This window comes from Phoca vitulina, unplaced genomic scaffold (assembly GCF_004348235.1).
Source record: "Phoca vitulina isolate PV1807 unplaced genomic scaffold, GSC_HSeal_1.0 scaffold25, whole genome shotgun sequence".
NCBI classification, from domain to species: domain Eukaryota; kingdom Metazoa; phylum Chordata; class Mammalia; order Carnivora; family Phocidae; genus Phoca; species Phoca vitulina.
In genome coordinates, this window is record NW_022589728.1 from 40,967,912 (window position 1) to 40,992,444 (window position 24,533).

At 35.4% G+C, this 24,533-nt stretch overlaps 1 protein-coding gene across 2 annotated transcripts in view; it reads right to left on the reverse strand.

Moving 5' to 3' along the window:
- The window catches only part of VIRMA (vir like m6A methyltransferase associated), a 62,167-nt gene that overhangs the window by 16,128 nt on the left and 21,506 nt on the right, over positions 1 to 24,533 (reverse strand). For both annotated transcript variants that reach the window (XM_032421620.1, XM_032421619.1), the window contains exons 8-17: positions 22,363 to 23,503; positions 18,010 to 18,501; positions 16,826 to 16,980; positions 14,195 to 14,277; positions 11,598 to 11,691; positions 10,916 to 11,460; positions 10,146 to 10,381; positions 9,436 to 9,688; positions 6,784 to 7,001; positions 3,471 to 3,603 (exon numbers count right to left, since the gene is read on the reverse strand). In XM_032421620.1, coding sequence (XP_032277511.1) covers positions 3,471 to 3,603; positions 6,784 to 7,001; positions 9,436 to 9,688; positions 10,146 to 10,381; positions 10,916 to 11,460; positions 11,598 to 11,691; positions 14,195 to 14,277; positions 16,826 to 16,980; positions 18,010 to 18,501; positions 22,363 to 23,503 — 3,350 coding nt within the window. The remainder of the gene's footprint in view (positions 1 to 3,470; positions 3,604 to 6,783; positions 7,002 to 9,435; positions 9,689 to 10,145; positions 10,382 to 10,915; positions 11,461 to 11,597; positions 11,692 to 14,194; positions 14,278 to 16,825; positions 16,981 to 18,009; positions 18,502 to 22,362; positions 23,504 to 24,533) is intronic.

The following is a 24,533-nucleotide window of genomic DNA, read 5'->3' on the forward strand; positions in this document are numbered from 1 at the left end:
AAGAAAGAAAGAAAGAAAGAAAGAAAGAAAGAAAGAAAGAAAGAAAGAGAAAGGAGAGAGAAAGAAGTCAGACTATCTTATTTGTAGATAGCATGATCTTGTATATAGAAAATCCTAAGAAAACCACAAAAAAACTATTAGAACTAAAAAACAAGTTCAGCAAAGTTATAGGATACAATATCAATATACAAAAATCAACTATTTTTCTAAACACTAGCAAAAAACAATTCAAAAATGGAAAGTAAGAATTCCATTTACAACAGCATTTAAAAAATTCCCAATTTTTTTTAACTTTTTTTTTTTTTAAGATTTTATTTATTTGACAGAGAGAGACACAACAAGAGCAGGAACACAAGTGGGGAGGAGAGGGAGAAGCAGGCTTCCCACAGAGCAGGGAGCCCGATGTGGGGCTCGACCCCAGGACCCTAGGATCACGACCTGAGCTGAAGGCAGACGCTTAACCGACTGAGCCACCCAGGCGCCCCAAAAATTCCCAGTTTAGAGCCATAAACTTAACAAAAGAGGTACAAGATCTGTATATTGAAAACTACAAAATATCTTAGAAAGGAATCGAAGACAATCTAAATAAATGGAAAGCCATGTCATGTCCATGGATATGAAGATTTAATAGTATTAAGATAGTAATACTCCCCAAATTGATCTACAGATTCAGTACACAATCCCTATCAAAATCTCAGCAATCTTTTTGCAGAAACTGATATAGAGACAGAAAAGTAGATGAGTGGTTGCCGTGGCCTAGGAAAAAGGGGGAATGGGGAGTTTCTGTTATGGGCACAGAGCTTCTTTTCGGAATTCTAAAAGCATTCTGAAATTAGATAGTGGTGATGGTTGCACAATTCTATGAATACACTAAAAACCACCGAATTGTCAGTTTAAAGGGGTGAATTTTATGAGATGTAGATCATATATCAATAAAAATGTTATGAAAAAAGCAGCAGCAAGAAGGAAATCTAAGGTAATAGTGGTGAAATACAAAGAAATGAAATATGAACGTTTTTATGAATAAAACTGACAGGAATGACAGCTGCTAAAGAGGATGAAGAAAAGGGGGAAAGTTGACTATTATTTCATCATTTCTATCTTGAAGGGCAAGGAAGATCATGATATAAAAGTAGGGCAGATAAAAGATAAATCAAGTGTATATGGGAAGATAATGAATTTGGTTTTGGATATTCAGAGATTCTATCAAGTAGCCAAGGGCAGAGACAGGAGAGAGAGAGGAGAGGAAAACTGAGGAGAGGGAAAGGAGCCAGGTACGATACTAGAAGGTATAAGATCTATGTCACAGATAGAAATGAAGCAATGGAGGGGGGGCATTTTCCTCTGATTAAGGAAGGAAAACAATAGGTTAGAAAGAACAGGGATAGAATCCAAGAGAGAGTGAAAGGATTTAGAAACCAAACAGGATGACCTTGATCTTCTCAGTGAAAGAGGTGAGACAAGGAAACACATTGGTAAGGGATGAATAAAAGCATTAATTAGCAGTCCTGAGGGCCCAGTAGCTCCTGGATAATAAGAATGAACAGTGGTTAGTGATTTTTGATTAGGAACTGTTTAATTGATGATGTAAGAAAATCTGTCAAACTGATTTATTAACAACACACCACTTAGGATCTGATAAAACTAATAAGCTAATAAGTAGTCTTCCATTAAGTAAAAACTCTAAAATTCCTAACAGTAGCTACAGTCCTACCATTAAATATGCTCTTTATCTTTCAGAATCAAAATCTGATCTTTCAGAATCAAAGCATCTGGTCAACTTAATCGCTTTAATAAAGTATATCTGACACAAAACAAACAAATTTGCTGATAAAATCGGCACAAAAATAACTACAAACACAATAGGCAGCCAAGAAGTGCTACCTAAAGTAAGTTTTTTTTTTTAAAGTAGGCTCCATGCCCAACATGAGGCTTGAACTTGAGATCAAGAGTCACATGCTCTACCAACTGAGCTGGCCAGGCGCCCCTTACTGAAATAAATATTCTTAATATAAATTATATGCGTAAGAGAAATACACTACAGTAAATTTAATTTTTTCTTATGAAATAATCCCATATTATATTTGCTTTGGTAGAACTGTACAAACAGGTCTGCCACAACTCTTCCCAAACAGAAATCTTAAATATGAGCTGAATTTCTCAAACCAGTGTTGACAGAATACAGACCTACAGATGTTAATAGCTATATGTACCTTCGTGCGCGCACACACGTTATACACACACATGCAATATTTTGCAGCCAATACATTCGGAAAAAGCTAGATTCAACTGCAGTAAAGTAAGTTTCTATTTATCTAGGAACTTTTAGAGCTTCTACTATACTAATGTGTATAAGTAAGTTCCATCATGAGAGACATTTCCAAACTTATCTGACCACAAATACTTTTTAAAGGCAAGCCTATTAAATATTAAAGGTTTCTGGAATTGTGTCCACAACATATATCATGATTTTGGAAAATACTAATGAGAGAAATTCTTTTTTTTTTTTTTTAAGATTTTATATATTTATTTGATATAGAGAGAGAGCACACAAGCAGGGGGAGAGGCAGAGGGAGGAGCAGGCTCCCCATTGAGCAGGGAGCCAGATGCGGGCTCGATCCCAGCACCCTGGGATCGTGACCTGAGCTGAAGGCAGACGCTCAACCGAATGAGCCACACAGGAGCCTGAGAAATTCTTAATTAGATTTTAACAACAAGATTTTAGAGTTGGGGAAATAATCTTTAATTTGTATCTATGATGGATTCAAAACACCCTAGTATAATAAACTTTACAATCACTCCAAAATCACAACGTCCAAAACACAATCAACAAATGTTCAATTAAATGACTGTAGGGAAATACTTGATTAAGAGACTGATAAAATTTGAATATTCTGAGTGTCCCTGGCAAGGTAACTCAATGTAAAAAATTATTTTTTACTTTAGTAAAAAATGAAGGCACTAGAGGCACCTGGGTGGCTCAGTCGGTTAAGCAGCCAACTCTTAATTTTGGCTCAGGTCATGATCTTGGGATCGTGGGATCAAGCCCCGAGTCAGGCTCCAAGCTCAGAGGAAACTTTGCTTGAGGATTCTCTCTCTCCCTCTCCCTCTGCCCCTCCCCCACTCATGCGTGCGTTCTCTCTAAAAAATAAATAAATAAACCTTTAAAAAAAAAATGAAGGCACTATGGGTAGTATTTTTCTCTAAGTAGCCTAGTCATAGAGTATTTACAAATTAATGATGCTTAATAAATTTAAAAAGAGTTCAATACATTCTGCTCTTAAACATCTTTTTTATAAATCAAAAACTTGCACTTATAGTGGGATAAGGGCACAGAAAAAAAACATTATTCTAAGTTCAAACTTCCAAAACACATCCTAAGATATTTTTCAATGGAAGTGATTTTTTTAACTTATGACAAAGTTTGTAAATTTAAAAAATATCAAATACATATATATATGTACACTTACCATTGTGTCAGAGTTAAGAATTTGTCTCATAAATTCCAAAAATGAAGATGCAAGTTCACCTGTGTCCTTACTAAATGTGCTGACCACTCGTTTCAGTAAACTATGCAAAGCATTACTGTTTTTCCTTAAAGAACTGTAAATAAATAGAGAGGATATGTCTTGAAATTTGAATGTATAAATCTAGTATAAGAAATAAACTATCTCCAGTTCAGACAGAACAAAATTCAGTCCACCGTTTAAAAAATGTTCTGGTGTGGCTATGTACATAAACCATTTAACAAGGTAATATCTACAGATACCTCCTTTTAAAAATAAGCTTCAAGCTCTTAAAGAAAACATTCTCCCCCCAAAAAGAAAATATTTACCCCAAATGTAAAGATATAAAACTTAGCAAAAGAAACTTCGAGGTTTCCTATTTTTATACTTTTTTATAGCCTGAGGATTTCTCTAAAATAAGGAGGCTATAGCTGTCTCAGAAACCTGACCAGAAAGGCTGATTTACATAATAACTACAAAAAATAACTATCTTTATGGCACTATAATCTGATAGAAGGAAATCAAGGATATAGGCTGGGGATCTACAAACTTTTTATGTAAAGAACCTGATGGTACATATGTTATGCTTTGCAGGCTATACAACACTTGTACATATACAACACAACAGCAGTCTCTCTATACACAGCAGCAGTCTCACTTATAACTACTCAACTGCTTGTGTAGTGTGGGAAAGCAGCCATAAACAATACATAAATGCTGACTATGTTCCAGTAAAACTCTATTTACAAACACTGGTAGTGGGCTGGATTTGGCCTGTGGCCCATGGTTTGTCAACCCCTGATACTGACAGATTTAAGCATAACAATCAATCATGACAATATACAGTCCTGATAAAATTATTCTAAACATTTACACAGCTCTTTGTTGATCAACAGAGAATTTCAAGGGCAAAGTATTCTAATATTCAATTGTGTCCTTTAAGTTGTAATAATTCATAATTAGTCAAAATGAAAATAAGATCATATTAACACTAAACATGCAGTGTTTGTATTTAAAAGATGTGGTTGGATTCTGAGATGCCACCATAGGAGACTTTGGTAAAGTAATACAAAAGAGAGAAAGATAAAGACTCCTGCTCTTGAGAACTTTATAAATTATGAAATGGATAAGGCACAACAAACAGGAATGAGATCAAATACAAAGATAGATATTATGATTAATAAAAAAGGCATGGGTTTACACCAATTACTAGCCTCTACATATAACCTTAAGCAAATGAGCCTTACTTCCATGACCTATCAAAAACTGGAGTGCCCTACATACCTATTAGAATGCCTAAAATTTAAAAAACTAACAATACCAAAATCTGGTATTTTTGTTGCTCAACTTGTAAAGAAGTTGTCTATAAAAAAGTAGTGCACTGGAATCTGTATGCAGCTGTGGTGATAAACACATGACTCTGTGCATTTGTCAAAATCCACAGAACTGTACAACATGAAACATGAACGAGGTTACAAGGAAAGGGAGAAAACTAAAATCAACATCTGATATTGGAGTCAAAATGTCAGTATGTACTCATTTTAAAAAATACATACATACAAATAAATATATACAAAAACAAATGTAGATGTGTATATGCATGAGTTAGGACACATGCATGTATTTCCTAGCTCTATCCAATGAGAAGAACCAAAATCAGTGATACAAGTTGAACAACAAAATGAGTAACAACAGCATTAGATTATCATACAAAGAAAAAATTAGTGTCCATTAAGTCCATATTAACATAAATCCCTAAATAAGTACACAAATGAGGGAAAAGAGATAATTCTTCCCTACAGAAGGATAATTAATAAATTAAAAAGGAGTAAGAGAAATAGGAAATTTGCATTAAGACACCACAGTAAAAACTGCCACACGCCAAGATTCACTGATGAATACTAAAATAAGTGAACAAAAGTTTCAAGCAGAAATAAGATATTTGCATAGTCTCAAAATATATTCTACAAAATATTTAGTAATTAAAAGTGGGAAATTATTAGGTTTACGGTGCAAAATTCTGACAGACAGCATCTCAGTCAAGTGATCAAAGTGAATATCACCAAGAAATACTTGAGTGGATGGTGATAACATTTACTGGGATGAACAGACAGAAACAATGCTTGAAGCAAGAATATCAAGGGCTCTGCTTTAGGTCTATTCAGTGTGAATTGTCCATTAAACAACCAAACAGAGATGTCAAATAGATGGATGGGTTATTTGGAGCTTAGCAGAAAAATTAGAGCTAGAGGGAGAAAAGGGAATAGGTTAAGACAATTTAGGAAAAGATTACCGACAGGAAAAAGGCCAGAAACATGAATCCAGCAAAGCCAAAAACATCACAGATAATGCTATGGCAAATGTATACAAAGGGTATTTGTAAGAGCTAGGAATGGAGGAATCAAGGAAAGTTTTTTTGCTTTCTTGGAGGTGAAGAATATGAGTTTTAAAGGATATAGAGTAAATACCCAGGCAATAGGAAAAAGGACATTCCACAAGTAAAATGTAAAGACTATAGTGAGAGACGGGATGGGGTAGGAGGAGGAGGAAAACTTGGATTTTCAGCAGGTGCTACCAACTGAGAGAGAATATAAATGAGGAGACAGGTTTATCAGAAGGAAGTAGAGAAAGTAGGAGCCAGAACCAAACACGGTATTTGGAACATAAGTTTTCAACCAATGTTGTAAGAATTAATGAGAGGCACAAACGTATGTTTCTTCCTCCTTTCTATCTCATAATCCTACATACTTCTACAAATTCCCAAGGAAATCTACACAGTATCCAGCTACCTTCCTAGAGAAGAAAAAGATTAGGGCACGGACAGAGAGACTAGAGCAGAAATTATACTTGAGGTTTAAATTATCTCAAATTAATTTTATCTCAGCCATTCCTCTTACAGAATAAAAAACACAGAATCAGTACTTTTAGCTTTAGGGTCCATAATACCGCACCATCATCACTTTTGAAGGACTACAGGTAAATATATCAACAAAGCAAATATAGTGTGAATTAACATCCCTGGAACAGTAAGATTCCCTTCTTAAATACTGTAAGATGACCATATTAATTTGTCTATCTATTCAATTTATAATTTTAATCCTGAAGATTTTATTACTAGCACACTTCACTGCTAACAAACCTTTTCCATAAATACAAATTTCTCCACATGAAAGAAATCATATCTCCAACTTTCTATAATTAGCTATGAATTAATCAATTTGGGGAGGAGTGACAGAGTAAAAAATTAAGTCCAAGAATATATTAAATTAAGCATTACCTTTTTAAATGAAATAATCCATAATCGTGCTCTGCAAGAAACATCATTGTTCTGACACATGTCAGCAAACAGTTGTAACTGCTCTCAGAGTTAGCTAGCATAGCCAGCAAACAGTCACAGATCGAGGCCATCAGTTCTTTGTTTGGTAGAGAATTGGAGAGCTGCTCCAGTTCAGAAATAGAACCTTCAGAAGAGTTTGGCAAAATAAGAGCAATGTCCTGTGAGGGAGGAGAGGAGTAGGGGAAAAATTTTTCATTATTATCACCATCAATTCACATTTTTATATTAGGAATACATACCAATTAATACTTAGTAATTAACCTCATCAAAATATTGTTACCTTCCTATGCTAAATATAAATTCAAACACAAAGAAGTCATTTTGCTCTTCTGTAAAAGGTGATACAAAGATATACACTTAAAGAAATAAAGACAAACATTTTACAATATTTTTACTTTAGAAGAACGTCATATCCATTCATTTGGCTCTATGCCCAAAGGGCCTGAACTCATGACACCAAAATCAAGAGTTGCACGTTCTACCAACTGAGCCAGCCAGGTGCCCCTAAAAATTTTTCCTTCCACGTTGCAGTGAGTGTAGTTTCTATCTTCAAATGGTTAAGTGAACTACTTTTGGTACTAAAATACTTTAAATCATTGTATTATTGATTTATTTGAATATTTTTTTAATTTATAAAGAAATCGTTCAGTGAAATAAAATTTTTTAAAAAGATTGTATTTGTTTATTTGAAAGAGTGAGCAAAAGCACATGTGAGCTGGGGGTGGGGGGGAGAGGAAGAGGAAAAGAATCCCAAGCAGACTCCCTGCTGAGCACAGAGCCAGATTTTGGGGGGGGGGGGGCTTGATCTCATGACCCTGAGATCATGACCTGAGCCAAAACCAAGAGTTGGATGCTTAACCCACTGAGCCACCCAGGTGCCCCTCAGTGAAATAAATTTTAATAAACATATCCATATTGGGGTGCCTGGGTGGCTCAGTGGGTTAAGCGTCTGCCTTCAGCTCGGGTCATGATCCCAGTGGGATCAAGCCCCACGTCGGGTTCCCTGCTCAGCGGGGAGTCTGCTTCTCCCTCTCCCTCTGTCTGCTGCTCCCCCTGCTTGTGCTCTCTGTCAAATAAATAAAATCTTAAAAATAAATAAATAAACATATCCATACTGGAATTTAAAACATCACAGAAAGAAATGGATGGAGCAAATAAACATTTAAGCACTCTTCCAGTAAATATTTTCCTCCAGTTTTTATATACTTTTAAAATTTAAGTTTTTCAATGCTCAAGCAAGTTTAACCAACAATAAAAATTCCCACCACTCTTTTTATAAAAGTAAATAAAATAGATTTTACAGAAACATTTTTGGGTATGTCTCATCGCCTTTAATCACTTCAACATACTGCAAACTAAGATTCAACATGGGTTAAAACTATAAAACAAAGTTTGAATCAGAAGGAAAATATATAAGATGAGGCCAAGAATGAGGTTTATGTGAACAGGGCAGCTAGGGTGCTATAGTGTCATTCAGATTAGTCATAAAACCCGACGTGGATCATATAACACCAGTCAAAAGGACATTTTAAGGTATAAGGACTTTAAATATCCTTTCTAGCAGGTCCCAAACTATTTCAACCAGATCCCCTTTTCGTGAAAACAAGTCACACCAAAAATGTTTCTTCTTGACTTAAGTGTTAAATGTAACCAAACTGGATTTTTGTCAGCTGAAAAAAGATCATCTTCCAACATGGGATCCTATTAAAAATATTCTGCCTGAAAAAAAATCACATCTGATGATTAGATAGCAGGAGCATTATGATAAGCAAAAGTACCAATATGTACACAAATCTTCAAAGATCTTGGGCACCTGGATGGCTCAGTTGGTTGGGCAACTGACTCTTGGTTTCGGCTCAGGTGGTGATCTTGGGGTTATGGGATCAAGCCCGGCACTGAGCCCCATATCAGGCTCCATGCTTGGCCCAGAGTCTGCTTAAGATTCTCTCCCTTTCCCTCTCCCTCCCCCTTGCCCCTCTCCCCACTTATGTGTGCACTTTCTCTCTAAAATAAATAAAATCTTAAAAAAAAAGACAAATCTTCAAAGATCTCAATCACAATGGGCTTTAAAAGTTAAAACAATTATCATTAACTCATGGAATTATAAACTGGAAGCCAATATTACAGAGAGGCAGAAATACTATAGTCAACATCTGTAAGCAGAGTAGTCTGAAACACACTAAAACTGTAGTCGTCTCTGATACCTTCAAAAGTTGTCCTAATGAGAACATGATATTATTAATTCAACCAATCACAAAGCTATAAAATTCAAGAATCTGTGTATAAGTGACAGGAAAATGAAAATACTAGACATAACCAACCCCAAAGAATTCAGTGGCACATAAAGTAACTACCCAAGGATGCAATCTCATAAAGAAAAAGAGACTTCAGAGAAACCTGTGAAATACAAACCTAAAGAAAGCTATGAAGCACCAAACCATTTTATTGTTGGTTCACTAGTCAAACTGATCTCCCTAAACAACAGGATTAATACAACAGATGAGATCTCTGTGTTCACAGCCAAGATTTATATCAAGAGAAGCTTTTCAACCATACACAAACACACAGAATTTATAAAATAACCATAAATACCTGATCACAGAGAGACTGCAAAATGGATGTGATATATTCAACACACTGTTGGCGAATAACACTGTCTCCAGGAGACCGCACCAAAGCTAACAGATCCTGGAATATTTCTGCATATCTTTCGTCACCTTTAATAGTTCCATTAATTAGATGCAAAATAGCTAATTTACAAGCTTTGTGTGAAGCCAGAGCATCAAGAAGAGCAAGCAACCTGGTGGTTTGGCTAGTATACTGTTTTTCTTTATCTTCTGAAGTGCTGAAATAAAATCAATACATTTAGTAAACAATATACTTAATTTTAGGGCATTATTTAACTAATATTTATTTTTCAACACATATTATGATATACAAATCTTGTATAAAACATTTCATTCCTTGGATATGACGACTTCTCTGGAATTTTACAATTACTATAAAATTTTATAAATTCAGATTTCAGTATCTTTTTTAAATCAGAGTACTTCATAGTTCACCTTTCAAACACCCAAAATCAAGACTTTCAAGGTATCTTGCACATGAAATTGTTTTCTAATTAAAAATAATCTACATATATTCATATACATACATACACGTATATGTATATATGTATATATGTATATGTAATATATATTATCTAAGCATTCTAAACCCTGATTTCCAAATTCTAAGTGAAAAAAATGTATCTGTATCAAGAATAACTTGAGGAAAAAATTTTTAATGCAAAATGAAAATACCTTTGCAAGTCTTCTACAATCAAATCCAACACAGTTCTCATAATCAGAAGTGCAGTTGGTGAGGCAAGGTCACACAATTGAACACAAATACGCCGTAACATGTGTTGAATGGGCTGGCAGGTTGTGCCAGAGAAAGAGCGAACTATTTCTTGGAGCAACTTTGCTTGAACATGAAGGTGCATGCTCCACAATTTTCGGGTGTTGAGTGCCACTGATATATCATGTGGCTCAATAACCTGTTAAAAAAGTATATTGTGTGTGTACGTAGATTTTTTTTAATATTTATTTATAGTCACAAAAACTGTTCAGGAAGAACTGTTATGAAAAGAACATCTTTACTACATGCTTAAAACATTTTTCTATTATACAATTAAACATTCGCTTGAATTCAATGCATCTAGAAAATCTGATTGTTCTCAGGTTAGCAGTCAGTAGAGCAGAGTCCATTGGTGAACCAACCTAGTTAATGGCAAATTCTAACACATGATAAAGGGAAAAAAAGGCTTTAAAAATAACAAAAGTACAAGTATACAGAACAGCATAATAAAATTCACATTAACAAAAATTTATTTAAAATGTTGCCCCCATATTTCTTTAATGACCAACTTGCTTCAGTTTTATCTCACCCTCATCCAGTTATTTTATGTCTTTTTTAGGGGAAGGGGATGAGGGCTGTGGGTTTGTTTGTTTTTTTTAATAACAAAATCACTGGCTTTTTTAAAAGTGTTACTGCAGTCATTTATAAGATGCATGTTATATGGAAGTGATACCTGAGTTGTTTGCATGGGCAATGGTAGAGGCAGCAGCTCTGAAAGTAGTATGAGTCCAGAAAAAAATCCTTCAGGAACCTTCAAGATTGAAGAAAGAACTTCTTTCAACATTAAAGACCAAGTATTATTGGCCAGAGTCTCTTCTGAGATTGTGAGTTTTTCATTAACTCCTTGTGTAAAAGTCAGTAAGATATCAATGATATCATTTTGAATTTTCTGTTCATCACTATCCAAACGACCTGAGAGAGGGATAGAGCACAGGAGCATGTGTAAAGTCACAAGTGCTGAAGGAACACGCATGTCCTTAAACTCAAAGGATCCACCTCTCAGGAGTTCCGTTAACATTGTTTTAAGAAGAGTGAGTGTGCAGCGAGCCATTGAAATAGTAGTAACTCTGTGAAGGGTAGTCCCCATGTTGACATGGAGCCTCCAAGGCTGAGTCAGAATACTGTTCAATTTTTGTAGAACCCGAATAAAGGTGTCCATTCCTTCAGCAGAAAAAAGCTGAATAACGGCAAGATTCCATTTCAGGTCTTTCTGTTGACCTTTATATAGGATAAGGGGAAAAAAAACTAATTACTTATATGTTAATAATTAGTTAAGATTTTTTAATATTTTATTTAATAAATAGCATTTATACTAGGATTTAAGAATAGTTTTTAAAGTATAATAGCCATATTACCTTCAACAGGAGGTGGTGGACATGCCACATTACAGAGAACACGCAAGGCAGTGGTAAGGCCAACTCCTTCCGGGGTCATCAAATTATCAATATTCTTTAAAAATAAATATGAACAGAAAGTTTAATTTCTTGGTGCTTGGATATGAATCAAGAAAAAATTCCCAAGAAGGCATTAATTAAAAATATGAGTTTCATGTTAAGTACTTACACCATTTTAAGTTTCTTAAGTAAATTTAAAACATGAATAAAACTAATGAAGTTTTTATAAAGGTTATTTTATAAAATTAATGATTGCCAAGTTCAAGTATATTAAAAAGTACAGATTAAAATGAAAGTAACATACAAAAATGAATGAGACTCCCTGTATTAAGAATTTAAAATAGTTCTTTTTCATATACTCTTTCTATATACCCTCCCTCCCAAAAATGAAGCAATGACTGATTTTACAAAGCCCTGTGGGTACTAAACCTCTTTCAAAACTAAGGAAGCAACAAGGAATGTTTTAGCACTACATAACATACACTTCAAAGCAGATACCACAGGAATCTGGTTGCGATGACCAGTTAGGGCATGGTTAAAGGGAAAAGAAATACAATTGCCTATGTCCTTAGCAGCTGCCCATGCTATGTTTCCTGACAACAAATAAGTTATGTGTAAGTTTCTTTGTTTTTGTAGTTTCCACAGAGCAGCATAGATGGTTTTGAAAGAACTCTGAAGAAGTTTTTTATGAAGAATTTTAAAATGTTACTATTTCAGCTGCTAACCCTCAAAGGGGAAACTTAAAAAGAAAACTAAGAAAATTCCTTTCCCCTATACATTTTTTCTATTTCTTCCTTGCTGCCTTTCCACAATAATTCCACAAATTACATAAAGCAGCATGGAGCACACAGAGAAGTTTCACTCTCAGATCAACTGTTTTTGGTATATCTTGGAATGAGAATCTCTTAACTATAATTAATGGATAAGGATTTACATAAAAATAAAAATTCTTTTAATTACAGCATGTAATTTAAATTTCTAGAGCTAAATTTCTTATTGGTTAAAAACTTTTACCCAAGCATATAATCTTTATTGGACACCTTATACATTCTCCTGACCATGCACAAGTACCCTGAACACATGACCATCTAAATTTATAGGATCTATTGTACTTCTGCCAAATAAAAGACTGACTATATGAGAAACTCTAGATGACATCTGAGGCACAGAGTAAGGAACACAGAAGAATATGATGGCACCACAGGAGGTAAAAGTACTCTTAGGAAAGAGGGAGTAAAAAGAGAAGATAAGGACAGACCAGTCAGTAAAGAAAAATCCAAAGCAGATATACCCAAACAGTACTTGGTTGCTATTTTAATAACACACATTTCAACTCCAAAACCAAGATGTTTTACTTACACACACACACACAAATACACACAGCTCATCTGTTAAATGAAAGAGGAAATAATTCAAGGTCCAATTCTGTCTCTCTAGCTTAAAATTTTTTATGCATCTATGATCACCTTTATTAGTCCTTCTTCCTATACTATACTAACTTTTAAAACTAATTAACAATGCAACAGTTTTAATGAATTTTTAAATTACTAATTACATGAATTTTTCAAATGCACTATTATGATACAGGATTTTCAACTTTTATGAATGTTTTATTTGTAGATGTGACCATCCCAAATTAACAAATTTAGAACTAGTTCCCATTGTAATTATCTAGAATTGACTCTTGTTGATTTTCACCTAAAAATTTTGAAGGAAGTTCTTTTTCACCAAAGTTTAACTGAAACAATTATACGTTAAATTATCAGGGCATTTAACTTTAAAACGCTGTTGTAAAGATCATCAAAATGGTAGGTGATATTACTCCAATTTGAGGAAAAAAATAGGGCAGAATTTGGTAGTGGAAAGTAGTACAATACACAGGGTTGTGTGCAAGTGTATTCACATATACACACCATCACACACCCATCTACATACACATACCAATCTGTACCATAAGGCTAGCAAATCAATCAAATACACTTAACAATTACTGTATTATATACATTATATATATATACTGTATTATACATACTGTATATATACACATATTATATACATTAATGCAATATTACTATATTTGGAACCATACAGTTCCATAAAATGAAGGCACTTTAAGGGGTGCCTGGGTGGCTCATTTGGTTAAGCATCTGACTTGGTTTCAGCTCAGGTCACAACCTCAGGGTTGTGAGATGGAGCCCCACACATCAGGCTCCCCACTCAGTGGGGAGTCTGCTTCTTTCCCTCTCCCCTCCCCTTGCTCATGTGCACACACTCTCGCTCTCTAAAATAAAACAAATAAGGGATGCCTGTGTGGCTCAGTCAGTTAAGTGTCTGCCTTCGGCTTGGGTCATGATCCCAGGGTCCTGGGATCAAGCACCGCATCAGGCTCCTTGCTCAGCGGGGAGCCTGCTTCTCCCTCTGCCTGCTTCTCCCCCTGCTTGTGCTCTCTCTCTCTCTCTCTGACAAATGAATAAATTAAAAATCTTAAAAAAAAAATTAAATTAAATTAAAAAATCATCTTTAAAAAAAAAATCAAGGCACTTTTAGGCTTTACTTACCTGTTTAACATATTCAATCAGGTTTGGGATGCAGTTAATTTCAAATCTAAGGTTTTTCAGAGGTTCAAGCCACTTGCCAAGTTCTTAAAAACAAAAAGGTCATTCATAATATAATATTTTAAAATAAAAAGTCTTTATAACAAAGGAAGTAGAGGTATTCTTTTTCAAAGAAGAACATTATCAGATTCATACTGATTTCAATAATCTAAATTTCATACAGGGATAAACTTACGTCTAATTCTCTAAACAAGCCTTAACGTGAAATGTGAATGGGCTACATACAGGCTTAGAAATAAGTGACCATTCTTAGTTACTTGGTTTCTGAAAAACTTAAGTGTTTACATCCTTAAACAGGACCATCAACTTACAACATTAAAAAAAAAATTGTAAAATTGACTGCTTATAAACTAACAAATAATAAAATAGTGTTTATTCACCTAATGCTACCACCACCTCCCACACCCCCCAAAAAGCACGCACAAATGTATTAATTTCTAACAGGGACATTTGCTGAGTGACATCTCTCTTAACATGAATTTTAAATTTTGCCAATTTCCTAATTTGCCTTTATAAAATTAAAAGTAATCACTATCATCCCAAAATAACAACAAACTTTGTTTATAAAACAATCACAAATGAAATATACCATTTCCCACAAGTGAATTCAAAACTCTGCTAGAAAAAAATGAACAAACAAAAAAAGCAGAAACAGATTCATAAGTATATAAAGAACTGGTAGTTGCCAGAGGGGAGGGGTATGGAAGGATGAGCAAAATGGGTGAAGGGGAGTAGGAGTTAAAGGCTTCCAGTTATAGAATGAATAAGTCATGGGGATGAAAGGTACAGCATAGGGAATATAGTCAGTGGTATAATAGCATTGTATGGTGACATGGTAGCTATACTTTGGTGAGCACAGCATAACTGTATAGAATTGTGCAATCATTATGTTGTACATATAGAGTTGTGTAATCCCTATGCTGTACGACTGAAACTAATGTACACTGTGTGTCAATTACACTTCAAAAAAAAAAAACAAAACTGAGTGGAATAACAAAGAAGAAAAAAACTCTCCTAGAAGCTATGCTGTAACATCCATACTTTATCACCAAAACTATTTTAAGAAAAGCATTCTAATGTAATGTAAAAAGTGATATGCCAGTTCCAGACACTTTTTAGGAATGACTAAAGGAAACTGAAAATAGCAGTCATGTCTCTCCTTGGTTCTACAATTCTCCATGAGGATTACACCTATGTACATCTGAGTATTTTTCCTATGTGTTTTTAAATTAACTCTTTCATATATACAGCATATATTGCTCAAGTGAAAGATATAAGGAACAATAATAAAACAAATATGTGTACCCATCACCCAGAATAAGTAGTAAAGCATTAATAATACCTTTGAAGATGTTGTGTGCCCTCCTTTTATAAAGGCACACTACAGGGAAAAAACCTATTTCCTATATGAGAAGTTGAGTTTACTAATCCATACCTTTACTGGTGGTATCACACATAAAATTTAAGATTAAAAAGAAAAAAGTCAGGGGAGCCTGGGTGGCTCAGTCGGTTAAGCGTCCGACTCTTGATTTCAGCTCAGGTCAGGATCTCAGGGTCATGAAATCGAGCCCCTCCTCCAGCTCCATGCTTAGCAGGGAGTCTGCCTAAGATTCTCTCCCTCTTCTTCTGTCCCTCCCCCACCACCCTCCACTTACATGCTCTCTCTCTCAAAAAAAATAAAAGAAAAAGAAAAAAGTCCACACGCTATTTACAATATTTACTCAATGTTATCAAATTTTCTACTTGGTAAGGTCAGAAAGAAACCAAAACAAAACAAAAAAAACTGTGATTAGATAACCTTTCAATTTTTCAGGACTGCCCACATAAGGTTTGTCATAAACTTCATTCAACATAGATTTATATACTTTAGAAAATAATGTTCATATTCACCATCCTTCACTTTTGAGGACAGCACATGTATGTTAATTAATGACAAATGGATTTCTAAATTGTACTTAGAATAGTGTTATACTTAGAAATATATATAGAAAACACACACATACACAAACGATACAGAAAACTGAACTTTTGAAGGGGTGCTTGGGTGGCTCAGTCGGTTAAGCATCCGACTCCTGATTTCAGCTCAGGTCTTGATCTCAGGGTTGTGAGTTCAAGCCCTGCCTTGGGCTCCATGCTGGGCGTGGAGCCTACTTTAAAAAAAAAAAAAAATTGGGGGTGCCTGGCTAGCTCAGCCGGTGGAGCATGCAACTCTTAATCTCAGGGTTGTAAATTCGAGCCGCATGTGAGTGTAGAGATTACTTAAAAATAATTTTAAAATCTTAAAACAAAAACAAAAACTGAACATTTTGAGTTCACCTTCAAGCTACTTCCATTTTGATTAGGAACTTCAACTAACCACCAATTACCATGATTTTCCAGGAAAAGGTACTTGTGACAATTTCCTAAAAATCTTTTTAAGAACACCATATAAAATACTTTCATAAAGGGTACTTTCAAGAAGTAACAGAATATTACTATATATATTATCAAAACATGATAAAGTACTAATTACAGATATTCAAAGGCTTTTTCCTTCACATATCATAAATGCTTAAGTAACTTCAAGTACCATACCTTGCAATTTAGCATTATTTTCATCTGCTTTACAAAGCTTCAAGAGAGATGCTGCATGCTGTTCTAGCATTTGGACATCACTGGAAGACTGAACCACCACCAAAATAAGTATGCATGCATAATTATAAGCTACTGACTTCTTAGACTTGGAATCACTGAAACAAAATAAGGTTTTAAAGTTTTTGGTATGAAAGCAATTTTTCCAGGAACAATTTTAAACATTTTTTTCTATTTGGTTTTAAAGAGACCAAGGAATTTTACAATGAAACATGACTAACTCCCTGAAGACAAGAAATTAGATTTTAAAGTTCACTTCCAACTCACTTGAAAACACTACTTAAAAGTATATAAACAAAGCATATGCATCACAATGGAGAGTGAAATTCTATTAAGAAAGAAGATCAAAAGAACAATGAAATATTAACAAGTATACTTCATCAGCAATGAAAGATTCGGAAGTATACTTCAATGGTCTCCTTTAAAATTTTGTTCACTCTGGATAAGTAGGAATAAGTGTGATGAATCAACCTACTGCCATCATCACTGTCTTCTACCTTAAAACTGCTGAGGTTAAAGCCACTGCCTTTCCTAGTCCCCCCAAAAAAGATCTGTCACTCAAGGAGTCATATCAACACCCTGTTGTGAGGCCAGTTACCTGGATGTCACTGCTTTGTATGACACGAGCCAGGAAGACCATGTTTATCTCCTCAGACACTAAAATCAATCCTCTGCCCTACTGGGCAGCTCTTGAAAACTAGTATCATTCTAAATTCCCTGCTGACATTCAGTCAAAGTACTTCTGAAACCAGAGCACCATAGTCTAAAGGCAAGGGAAAATTCAAGATAGCAAGATAGTCCTCATTACTCTGCAAGTATATATTCTGGTGCCTTAGGATTCCCCTACACACAAATTAGCAAGAGATCTATAGTTGTAATCTTGTAATCTTGTCAATACCACGAGGAAACTGGAAGAAGCTTCTAAAAGATCCATTTTGTTGCTTTACAGACACACCTTATATTTTAGAAATTTCTATCATTCTAATCCTTAATTAACAAATTATGTATTATGTCAAAAAAAAATTATAATAATTTTTACTTTCAAACAACACCTTTTAAGAAACTAGCCCTTTACTGATGTAGTTTTCCAGTATAATAGAAAATTTAAGGAGTAAAAAGAAAATTACCCTAAGGCTTCTTTGGAATAGTACTCCATTAGAGTAATAAGACTTTGGAGATTTTTCTCAAGACTGAAAACATGGCCAACAGCTGATCTTCCCACAGGATTGAAGGTAATCAAATAAAGATTGTGAAGGGTTCCCAAAAGATCTGAATGGTCTGTTTCTTCACTGGCTGTGCAACGCTGAAAATGGCTGAACAGTTCTGTGATACACTGCAATGTCTGTGTTGAGTCCTGCAGCCACAAGGCAAATGCATCATCAATAACACCATCAGATTGAAGACCCTCCTCTTCATCTTGATCATAAAGGTGACACAGAGCTCGGATCAACAAATTTGTTGCTTCATATTCCGACATAAAAAAAAGAAGACCCTTCTGTGACTGTGCAAGAAACTTTAAAACATCTTTTGTGGCTTGCAGCACACCAGGGTGGGCACTTGTTACTGGAATTGACAGAAGCAAGGTAACTAACTCCAAGAAGTGATGACTATGAAGATACCTGTAGAAAAATTAATTGATATATATTATGTCAGTGTAAAACATTCTTCATTTATTCAGTATTCACTAGATAGGAGAGGCATAAAAATTTTAATGGCCATAATCCTTATCCTTAGCAATATACTACTTTAACTAAAAACATAATGTGGCAGCAAGTCTTCTCTCCACTGGGTCAAATAAAAGTGGAAATTATGTGAGGCTTTTTTCTAGCTAACATTCAACGGATATTTGACATATAACTGTTGGCAAGTATTCTCTTTCCAGAATCAACCTTGACTTTAAATTCTGGGTCTTCTTGGGGTGCCCGGGTGGCTCAGTTGGTTAAGCATCTGCCTTCGGCTCAGGTCATGATCCCAAGGTCCTGGGATCGAGCCCTGCATCAGGCTCCCTGCTCAGAGAAGAGCCTGCTTCTCTCTCTCCCTCTGCCTATCTGTGCTCTCTGTGTCTCTGTCAGATAAATAAATTAAATCTTTAATTAATTAATTAATTCCCAGAATTAAATTAATTAAATTAATTAATTAATTCTGGGAATTAATTCTGGGTCTTCTTTCCAGACCACTCATCAAATGTTCCTTTTTCACCATGGTCCTACTCTATTCATGGTACACCAGTATATCTGAATTAGTGTACCTAGGAAAAATTTAGTACATATACTATAAAAAATATATAGTTTATTCATATTTACTATAGGCAGTATATCTGAATTAGTACCTCTAGAGAAAACAAATTCAAATTATCCATTTTTAGTATTTGAAGAATTAATACTACCATACGTAGCACTTTTATCAAACCCAAGAACCATTTTTTAGCATACATAGTTTTAGTAGAAAAAGTGTGAACTTACTCAAGACCCCAAAACAGACACAAATGCTACTGATACAGAGTATTTTCACTGTCCTAAAAACATTGTGCTCCACGTATTGTTCCTCTCCCTCCCCCTAACCCCGGCAATCACTGATCTTTTTACTGTCTTCATAGTTTTGCCTTTTTCAGAATGTCCTATATTTGGAATCATAGAATATATAACTACCTCTCATATTATTCCTTAAACTCAGACTTCTACTTTAGGATAATAAACACCCCCAGTAACTTCTTGACTATGAAGGCAAACAGAACCCTCAAGAAGACAAAACCCCATAACTACTATGTTCAAAGAGTATCTTTAACCACCTTGTGGAGTGTTCAGAAAATAGTTAACACTGCAGGCCTCAGACTACTTATATTCTTAAGAACACTTCTTACAAGGCGGGCCCTTGGTTAGCATCTGGGAACTTGGATTTGGGGAGGGTTCCCATCACCCAACTGATAAGAATGCTCACTGTGCCTAAACTGTTTATGCAAACAATATGGTTTACACTGAACACCTGCTTTCGTTCTGGGAGCCTGGGATTCTGTTACACAGTAGATTTTGGGGGCCTATGTGGGTATCCTCCAGTAATAAGCTTGGATGTTGAGATTCTAACGAGCTTCCTCAGTATGCAACATTTCGTACACATTGTCACAATTTCTTGCTGGGGAAATTATGCAGGTCCTATGTGACTCCACTTGAAAAGGACTCTGGAAGCCTCTGAGTGGTTTCCTCAGGTTTCTCCCTATGTACCCTCTTCCTTTGCTGATGGTGCCTTGTATGTATCCTTTTGCTGTAATAAATCATAGTTGTGAGCACAGTGCTCAGTCCTGTGAGTACCACTGGCAAATCCTGAGAGTGATCTTGGAGACTTACACAGAGGACATTAGAGCCTTATCATCACTTCAAACTAATCCTTCCAAAATGCAAAATTACTTGTGCTTTCAAAATTCACTGCCCCTCCTAATTTACCAGTTTCTGTCAATAAAACCCCAGTTCCAATAGTTACCCTAGCTAGAAACCTGAAACCATCTTTAGCTCTTTCTCACTTTCTCTTAGCTATTAGGTCCAGTTGCCAAGTCCCAGTAACTGCTCTTTCACAAACTCTCAATATTAGCACAATTCCCTGTAAGTGCCACTATATTAAGTACTTAACACAATACAAACTAGACTGGCTCATCTACTTAATAACTCCAATTTCTTTTCCATTGCAACACACCTTACAACATATACTCTTAGAATACTACTTTGATCCTATCAAATCTACTACTCCAAAATAGTAAAGATCTTCCCACATTCTAAAAACAAAATCCAGGGATGCCTGGGTGGCTCAGTCAGTTAAGCGTCTGCCTTCGGCTCAGGTCATATCTCAGGGTCCTGGGATCGAGTCCTGCATCAGGCTCTTTGCCTAGCAGGGAGCCTGCTTCTCCCTCTGCCTGCCATTCCCCCTGCTTGTACTCTCTCTCTGTGTCTCTGGAAATAAATAAATAAAATCTTTTACAAAAATAAAAATTAAAAAAAAAAAATAAAGGGGCGCCTGGGTGGCTCAGTCGTTAAGCATCTGCCTTTGGCTTGGGTCATGATACCAGGGTCCTGGGATCGAGCCCTGCATTGGGCTCCCTGCTCGGCAGAAAGCCTGCTTTTCCCTCTCCCACTCCCCCTGCTTGTGTTCCCTATCTCACTGTGTCTCTCTCTCTCTCTGTCAAATAAATAATAAAATATTTTAAAAAATAAAAATTAAAGTAAAAAAATAAAAACAAAATCCAAATTCCTCAGCACAGCATTCAAGGCCCTTTACTTCCTCAAGTCTGATACTTAAATGTACCTTCTCCAGTTACGGAGAAAATCATACTTAATAAGCCTTTAATTACCAGTTTCCCTTCAGTGACTGAGAGCATTACTCCCTTCCTTAGAGTTACTACCCTCTGTTATCCTCAGTGTATGACCTCGCCTCTTACCTTATTAAAAATTAAATGATCAGTGCAAAGTGCCTTGGCTCCTTTACTGTCTCCATACTACAAATGCATCCATATTTGTACACACATAAGATTTCTTTTCTTCTGTTCAAAGCCAAACCCCTACACTTGTACTCTTGACTTCATCTCCTACCAGACCTTGCTCTAGCATTATCATCTTTTGTTCCTGAAAGAACTCAAACTTAGGCAAGACCTAACAGCTCAGCTAAAAACAGGAATGGACAGGTACAGATTTTAGAATGGACAAGCACCCCATTTTCTGTTAATGCAGTAATGCTCCAAATGAAGGTAAACATTAATCACAGAAATAAGGAATAACATAATAAAAATGCCATTTTCCCATTAGCTAGCAAATCATTTACGGGCAAAATGCAAAAAAAGTAGCAAAAATTAAAACAAAATTTAAAAATCTACTGTGGGCGCTAATCCTAATAATGGCAAAACTCTACCAACAAATAGATTTAGAAAGGGGCACCTGGCTGGCTCAGTCAGTAGAGCATACGACTCTTGATCTCAGGTTTGCAAGTTGAAGCCCCACATTGAGCATGGAGCCTACTTAAAACAACAACAACAAATAGCATAAATAAGTAGTAACTGAACCTTAAAGATATTAACCAGGTCTGTAAAATTAAATTAGTAAAATATAAGTTTAACTTGCAATGTAAGAGAGATAAAGTACAAATAGGTTCACATAGAAAAGCTCTCTCCTTCCTGGGCCATCCTCTTGTATCACACCACCTTCCCAGAAGCAACTCTATAGTTCCTCATTTATTCTTGCTCATAGACATGCTTATCTAAGCACTGTTGTTGACTAACACTATCTTTAACTTACATTGCTATTACTACTTTAAGTGCTAATAAAATATAGCTCTCCCACAGTAGTATACTTTTCAGTTTCACTACTATCTATTTTGAAATACAGAATATCCTTACACAGATATGCACTGCTTACAGACAAAGTTAAAAAAACAAAATCAACCACATAAAATTGCCTGCGGTAATCTGTGAAATATATTTTCCCAAACCAAAAATGTCTTACCTAAAGAGAACAGGGTATGGATCATCCCTTTCTGGAGGTCCAGTAATACGTGCCATTGTTGGGAAAGACTTAACAGGCGGCTGGATCATTGTATGAGGTGCAGTTTCCATTAAATGGAAAACTTCTTCTAGGAGGTTAATAAGCTTTTCTATTTCCCCTTCACTTATATTTGAGGATTCCAAAAGATCCATATCCATTGAAGCCTCTACCTCATTTTCATATTCTGGGTTTGTTCTCTCAAGTCCAGTATCTGTGTCATGATCAGGTTCACTGTGGTTAGGAACAGATGAAGTCTTCTCTGCTAAATGGTCACCAAGTCTTTTAATCTCTGACAAGATTTCATAGAAATGACACTTCTGAAGAATAGCCGAACCAGCAGTGACAACTCTCACAGTCTGATCTAAAAGTATGAGCTCCAGAAGTTTTTGATAGCCACTTTTTTCATTCTGCCTACCTCTTAAAAAAGCTTCCATTCCTTCTGTCATACTAATGACACTGTCCAAAGCTTTAAAAGCATTTAACTTAAGGGAAGATGAGACATGATCAGCAAACAGGAGCTCAAATAATCCATTGATTACTCCTGCTTGTAGCAATCCCATGACACCTTGAGCCCCACATTCTGCTAGTGAGGACACTAATTTGGTCCCAGCTTTGAGTTGTCGGACATTTAAGGCAATGGGCTGGCGAAGAGCTACTTGTAAATTTAAAGCTTGCATGGTCCACTCTACCAACTGGCCAAGAGAGTCTTGTTTTGTGTTTTTCAACTGCAAATAACTTAATCCTTTTATTATTAAACTTGGAATTTCTTCTAAAGCTGTTACCCATTTTGCACCTCTATCCTCCCGATACAAATCTAACAGTTCAGTTAACTTCACTGAAGCTTCTACTGCCCCTGAATTTTCTTTATCTGGACCTTGATCCTTCATTCTACTGATTTCAATTTCAAAAGTAGTCTTGTAGGGACAGCTGAAGTATAAGAGTGGTACAAGCTCCCTGTCATATGGATCATATGTCATAGGAGGAACTGAAGCTAAGTCTTCAGGAGTGTATTCAACATCAAAGTTCGGATACTTAAAGGTTTCACGTTCCAAGTCAGCAATTCCATCTTCATCACTGGAAATTTGTTCATAACCATCATCCCCTGAAAATCAGTTTGAATAATATTTAAATATTATATCACTGTTGTTTAATGCAAAAAATTTAGCTAATCAAAAAAATATTTTATTTAGTAGTATGGCAAAAAAATAAGAATTAATGATTTTTAAACAAAATTAACTTCTGCCCCAACATCTTATCAACAATTACATTTTATAATTTTATAAATTTTTTCTAATTTTTATTTTATAATTTCTAATTTTTATTTTTCTAATTTTATGATTTTATAATTTCTAACAGAATGATGAATTTCATTTTATAATTTCTAAGAGAATTTTATAATTTCTCATAGAATTTCTATATATTTTATAGATGTATAATTTTATAATTTCTAATAGAATAATTAATGAGAAACTTCATAAGCAAAGTCCTCTATCTGTTCAAATTTACAACTAACTCTGCTGCAGATATCTTTTCCTCACAGAAATAAAATTAGAAATGTCGTAAAGTAACAAAAATACCTCTCAGGGGCACCTGGGTGGCTCAGTCCGTTAAGCAACTGCCTTCGGCTCAGGTCATGATCCCAGGGTCCTGGGATTGAGCCTGCTTCTCCCTCTTCCCCGCTTGTGCTTTCTCTCACTATCTGTCTCTCTCAAATAAATAAATAAAATCTTTTTTTTTCTTTTAAGATTTTTTATTTATTCATTTGAGACAGAGATACAGAGAGAGAGCATGAGCACGGGAAGAAGCAGAGGGAGAGGGAGCAGCAGGCTCCCCGCTGAGCCAGGAGCCCGATGTGGGGCTCAATCCTAGGACACTGGGATCTTCAACCTGAGCCGAAGGCAGATGCCCAACCATCTGAGCCACCCAGGTGCCCCCATAAATAAAATCATTAAAAAAAAAAAAAAACCTCTCTCAAAAGGGAAGAAGTTAACCTTGCCCTCATGAGAGAGCATTTTTAAGTATTTTTAAGATGGAAAAAAAAAATGATGGGAAAGATTATTAAATTTAACTAATAATGCCATAATCACAAAACTAAAACAAATATTTTCATTGAAAACATTTTAAGTTCTTTC